The 5,806-nt window shown below is 55.2% G+C and overlaps 1 protein-coding gene across 1 annotated transcript; it reads left to right on the top strand.

The window, feature by feature from the left end:
- On the top strand, positions 1-2,700 carry LOC142419739 (uncharacterized). Its single transcript, XM_075523000.1, has 5 exons — positions 1-52; positions 880-1,175; positions 1,274-1,411; positions 2,009-2,147; positions 2,651-2,700. Exons 1-5 carry the CDS (start codon positions 1-3, stop codon positions 2,698-2,700), a joined length of 675 nt encoding a protein of 224 aa, XP_075379115.1.
- The last annotated feature ends 3,106 nt before the right edge of the window (positions 2,701-5,806 follow it).

The raw sequence follows: 5,806 nt of genomic DNA, 5'->3' as shown, positions 1-5,806 counted from the left end.
ATGCGGCGGTGCCGGGGCGCAGGGCTGGCGGGGCTGGCCGCGGTGCTGCTGGGTGCGTGGGGCTGGCGGCGGTGGATGGGGGCCGGAATGTTCCCCAGAGAGCCCAGCGCCAACTCTTCCTTCTCCTTCCTCAACGTGTCTTTCCCCCTCCCTGCCTCTCTGCCATTTCTTGTCCTCCTTTCCAAACCCTCCAAGTCCCCTATTCCTCTTCTCCCTAGTTCTCCACTCTCTCTGTCGGTACGAGCCTGCTTCCACGTAGGCCTGCTTTTCCATGCACCCTCTTCTTCCCCTGTGCATTCGGCAGTTCTTATTGCCCTCTGTCCTTCACTGTAACAACCCCTCTCCCTCTCTACTCTTCCTCTCTTCATCCACCCACCCACCCACCCGTTTTTTGAGCCATCTCTCCATGCATTTACCATCCCTAAGCCCTCTTGCTCCTCTGAGACCCCTCTCTCATCTCTCCCTCCACTTTCTTCATATCTGTGGGCACAAGTTTTGCTTTCCTGCACCGCGTCATACATCCCCTCATCCCCCTGTGCATTCAGCATTTATGCTTCTTCTGAATTCAGCCCTCCATCCTTCACTGGAACACACCCAACTCCTCTGTCCCCTCTCCCTCTTGCCATCCATCCATCCATGCACTTGGATTTCATTCTATCTCTCTATGCATCAATTTCAAATCCCCTCCCAGCCTTCTCCCCTGGCTCCACACCCACACTGGGATCACTCTCCATCTCTGTTGATGAGCACATTGTCCCCATCCATTCTGGTCTGGCTCTGTCTCACTGCCACTCTTCCTAATGATTTCTCTGGGAAAAGAGCCATAAGAGCTGGGTGATCTTTGATGATCTTTGGCCTTTCCTTCTGGTTTCTTGGCAGTGGCTGCGGGCAGAGCCCAGGTGCAGCAGGAGCCGTTGGCAGAGACCACCGAGGGCACTGGCATCAGCATCAACTGCTCACACCCCAACATACAGTCAAACGAGGACATTTTTTGGTACCGTCAGCTCCCGGGCCGAGGCCCCGCATTCATCGCGTTTGGTCACAAAGGGTCCAAAGAGCTGCCGGACCCGCCGGGGCGGCTGTCGGTGGCGGCAGACCGCCGGTCCAGCTCCCTGTGGCTCGCCCAGCCCCGGCGCGGGGACGCGGCGGTGTATTATTGCGCCGTGGGAGACACGGCGAGAGGAGCCGGGGCTGCGGCCAGGCACGAACCGCCGTGGGCGGGGCCGCGCGTGTGTGTCGGGGGCGGGGGGACAGCGCCCACCGGGCCCGCCAGGGGGCGCTGCCGCTCCGCCCGCCGGGGCTGACTCTCTCCGCCCGGCCCCGAGTCCCAGGACGGTTCCCCCGCCGGACCGGTACCAGCACTGGCATCGGGCCCGTCGACGCCCCCAGCCGCCGTGCCCCGGGAGCTCTGGTATGTCCGTCCCAGACACGGCTCCGGAGCCGCCCACGGGGCAGAAACGTTCTCCCTCCCCTCACCTGCTCTTGTCCCCCGCACTCCCACTGAGACGCAGACAGAAATCCCCCGCGACACTGGCGGCGGCGACAGCGGGGCAGGAATCGGGACCCGAGCGGTGGCGGTGTCCAGCCATGCCGGGGAAGGAGCGATTGTAGCCGCTGGCCCCTGGCTCCCGGAGAGGAGCAGTGCCTTTCTGCTCTGCACAGGGGGGCGGGCAGCAGAGATTCTCCTGCCCACGGGCAGCCGGGCAGCCCTCGGTCCTGCCGCAGGGACTGGCCACTGCTGGCATGGAACATACAGGGCCTCTTCTCGGACTTCTGCCTTACCCCACTAGGACAGCCAAGGGAACTCTGAGCAGGTGCTTTCCTCTGCTCTGGAAACACAGGGACTCCAGTGCTGAATTGCTAATGCAAAACTTTCCTTAGAAAAGAAATCCAGAAGGGGTTTCACATTCTGGTACTTTGTAAAATCTCGGATATACAATTAGAAACTGCGTCCTCCAGCTACAGGCCTTCACAGAGATTTCAAAACGTTCCCACTTGTGTTACAAAGTCATCCCATGGAGTCAGGAGTTCAAGCTCCACACCAACAGGAGAAGGGGATGTCAAGGTCACAGGCACCTTCAAGCGCTCCACACAGTGGCTCAGTGTTGAGACCACAAGCGTGTTTGACAGGATTCAGAACCTTTGGAGTAGATGCCCAGGAGACAGCATAAAAGCTTGGACTGGACACCCTGACTGCAGCCTCAAGGGATGCCAGGTTCCTGCTTGATGAGTGAGTCAGAAAGAGATTTGCTAAGTTGTCCTAAGGGGCTGGAGGTCTGAGGTGAGTGAGAGCTGGAAGGAGGCCTCTGGGAAGAGACTGCAGGCTCCAGCCAGTCCCCAGGGAACTCTGTGTGGCTCCAGTAGCTGACACAGCTGTCCAGAGCCCATGGTCAGAGGCTTCAGAGGCACAGAGTGAGGACCAGCCCTGCTCCCTGTCCCAGCGGGACTTCATAACTGTGTTTGCAGGGAACTACTGGCAGGTGGACAAACAAGGCAGAGCAACAGGCATGGCCAGGCAAGCACACAGATCAGACACGTGTTCACATGGAATCGGCCCCTCTCATGCCTACCTCCATCTGCCTTCCCATGCTTGCTCCAGGCTAAACTGCCTTGATCTTTCCCTTTCCCTGTCTCTGCTGCTTCTCCTAAGCGTCCCCTGTCCTGCGCTATCCAGAAAAAATTTTCCACTTCATCCCATAAGGGGTTTGATCCCCTTGTATGCAAAAACACCCCTGAGGTTATAAGATGATCCTATCTTCTCAGCGTTCTGGAGGGTGTCCTCCCCAGACAAAGGGGCTGAGCAGCATACCTGAATGGATGGGGAGTAGATGTCTGTGATGAAGAGGATTGTGCTGGATGTCCTCCTGCCAGCGGACAGAGCAGCGCTATGTTCACATGGGATTGGCCCCTCTCATCCCTTCCTCCATCTGCCTTCCCATGCTTACTCCAGGCCAAACTGCCTTGATCTTTCCCTTTCTTTGTCTCTCCTCTTTCCCCTAAAACATCCCATGTCTTGCAAAATCCCCAAATACTTTTCCACTACCTCCCATAAGGAGTCCGATGCCCTTGTATGAAAAAACACCCCTGAGTTTCTCTTCTCACCCTTCTGGGAGGTGTCATCTGCAGACAAGGAGTCAATTCTGTTACCTGAAGGGGTGGGGAGTAGATGTCTGTGTAGCGTAATGGTGTGTCTGGATGTGTGTGGGATGTTTACAGCAGGTGCTCTTTCCAGAGACATTGAAAAGGGAGAGAAACCCCCTGTGGGTAGAGGGAGTCAGACTCCTGATTCCAGGTGCCTTTGGCTGTTCCTTGTTCTACCTCCTTTCACACACTACCGAGGGACAAGGGACAGGGCCTGCAGAGAGGCCTGTCTCCAACCCCGAGAGAGGTGCGTGCAGGCCCCTGTCTCTGGCTGGGTGCTGGACGGCAGGAGAAGTTCACCATGGACACTCGTCCCTTGCTGGGGGCTGGTTGGGCTCGTTGTGATCTCCAAGAGGAACAAAAAGCAGGAAAACAGCCTGCAGCCTCCTACTGCCTGACAGCAGACTGCTTGATTTCTTTCTTTGAGCTCCTACAGGAATTTTCAGGTGCCCGGGACCCTTTAGCAATGAGATCTGGAGCTGAGAGGCAGCGCTTCCACAGCAGGGTACGTCTGCCTGAGAGGATGCTCAAGCACCTTCTGACTTGGAGGGCTGTGGGAAGTCCAGCTGTGGCCTGACTGCCCAAACCTGATCCTCCCAATGCTGAAAAACCTCCCTTTAACCCTTGCAAACCTGGAACACAGTAAGGGTTGCAGTTTGGTGTCTTTCCTTGGGCTGAGCACTTCAACAACTTTAATTAGTCTCCCCACAGAGCCTCCTCATGGCAGAAGTGTGGAGTCCCAAGCACGCCTGAATCAGAAGAGTCTCTTCTTCATTCCCTCTCATCACCTATTTACACACATTGCCAGGATCCCCCATTACCCTTCTCTTCCCCAGACTCAACACTGCCAGCCCTCTCAGACGATCCTCACAGGAAAGATGCTCCAGTCCCTGCACCATTTTGCTGCGCTCGCTCTGACATCTTTCTCGTACTGGGGAGCCCAGAACTGCACCCAGCACTCCAGATGTGGCCTTGCCAGTGCCACGTAGAGAGGAAGGATCAGGTCCCTTGTCCTGCTGGCGACACTCCTCCTACTGCAGCCCAGGGATGCTGTTGGCCTTCCCTGCCACGAGGGTGCATTGCCTCAGCAGACTCAGGAACATCCCTGAGCTGCTGAAACTGAGTGGGACACACAGTGAGTACTCAGGAGAAGTGTCCCAGCTGCTTGTCCAGCTCTTACTCTGCCCTCAGCGTCCACCAGTGACTACTGTTGGAGAAGAGGGCTCTTGGTAGGAGACATGACTGCTCCTGTGGCTTTACCTCCTAGCCAAAGAAGCCAAAGGAGGGTAAATATCTTCCTAGGCCTGCATCTGGGGATCAGTGAAAGTCTGTTCTGGAAAGCAAAGATGTGGCCCTGGAGAGGAGAAGCTGTGGGGAAAGCTGACAAAAGCAGCCATGGTGGCAGGCCAACATGTTCTAATTAATGCAGGGATGTCACCTCAGTAGGCCACGACAGCAGCTGTTGGCAGTAAGACCTTCAGAGGTGACGAAGAAAGTTCAGGCTTTGTGGAAGAGAGTTGGTTGGGAATATGTCCAGAGGAGAGATGGGCAGAGGGAAAGGGAAGGAGGAAAGAGAGTGAGGCACCTGGAGAAAAGAGTCTCTATGAGGTGGATGAGAAGCCCCATTCCCACCTGGATGGGGCAAGAAAGCTATAGTTTGGAATTCAGGTGTGTCCCTGTGCTGGGCTTTACACAAAGATCTGTGAGAGGATCTTGCAGGAAACACAGGACAGGCGGGAGGGCAAACAATAAATAAGTTGGAATATGGGGGCACAAACTATCTCTTTCCACACATTTTAAGTGACCTGAGTTCTTTTGCACACCTAATTTACATCTGAAACTGATTGCTCATTTGTCCAATCTTTCCCTTTTCCTTCATGTTTGTAACTTCTCAGGTGTTCTGAAAAGTGAGTGCCATGACAGCATGGCTGCAGGTGTTGCAGGGAGACACTTCAAAGACTGAGCTCAACATGGGGTTTCCCCCCAGAGCCTAGACTCAAGACACCCAGTTTCCTCTGGGGACAGGAGCCTTTCAGTGTCTTCAGGAACTCATGAGCAAGGACACATGAGCAAGTTCAGCAGAGGCCACTGTCAGGGCATGTTGAAGGTGAGAGGTGCTGGTTCTCTAAGGCTGTCAGATCAAGTCCCTTTGCCTTTCAAAGGGAAGAAGAAGTAAAAGGACAAGTGATAAAGAAAGCACACACTGACACCAATCTCTAAGGAAGTGATAAGGGAGACAAGGAAGGAGAACAGAGCTCTGCAGCCACTAACTGATGGGCCATTAGGAAACTGCAGGTGTAGCTTTGAAGTGGGTCAGGCTGAGCTTTGTAAGTGACAAGAAGTGACAGGAAGAACATGAGGGATGGCTGAGAGGGGGCCTGCAGGACTAGGCAACACTTATTAAGGCATGCTTGGGGAAAGGTCAGAAGTGGGGGCAAAGAGGGGACTGGGGAGGAGCAAGCAGAGGCCATAGAGAGGAGGAAGGATAAAAGGAGTCATCTGCACCTAAGCAGGGGCTGGTCAGTGCCGTTGTTGGGATGAGCCCTGTGCCTGACCTCTACAGTCCCCCCTGCCTTCTTATTAAACCCTTTCTTAACCAGCCTTCTGTATAACTTCCCACATGTGAGTGCCAGTAACTGGAGGGACTGGTGTGAAAGAGAGATGT

The sequence above is a fragment of the Mycteria americana genome, chromosome 22 (assembly GCF_035582795.1).
Source record: "Mycteria americana isolate JAX WOST 10 ecotype Jacksonville Zoo and Gardens chromosome 22, USCA_MyAme_1.0, whole genome shotgun sequence".
Taxonomy (NCBI): Eukaryota; Metazoa; Chordata; class Aves; order Ciconiiformes; family Ciconiidae; genus Mycteria; species Mycteria americana.
This window is presented reverse-complemented; position numbering and strand designations above follow the sequence as displayed.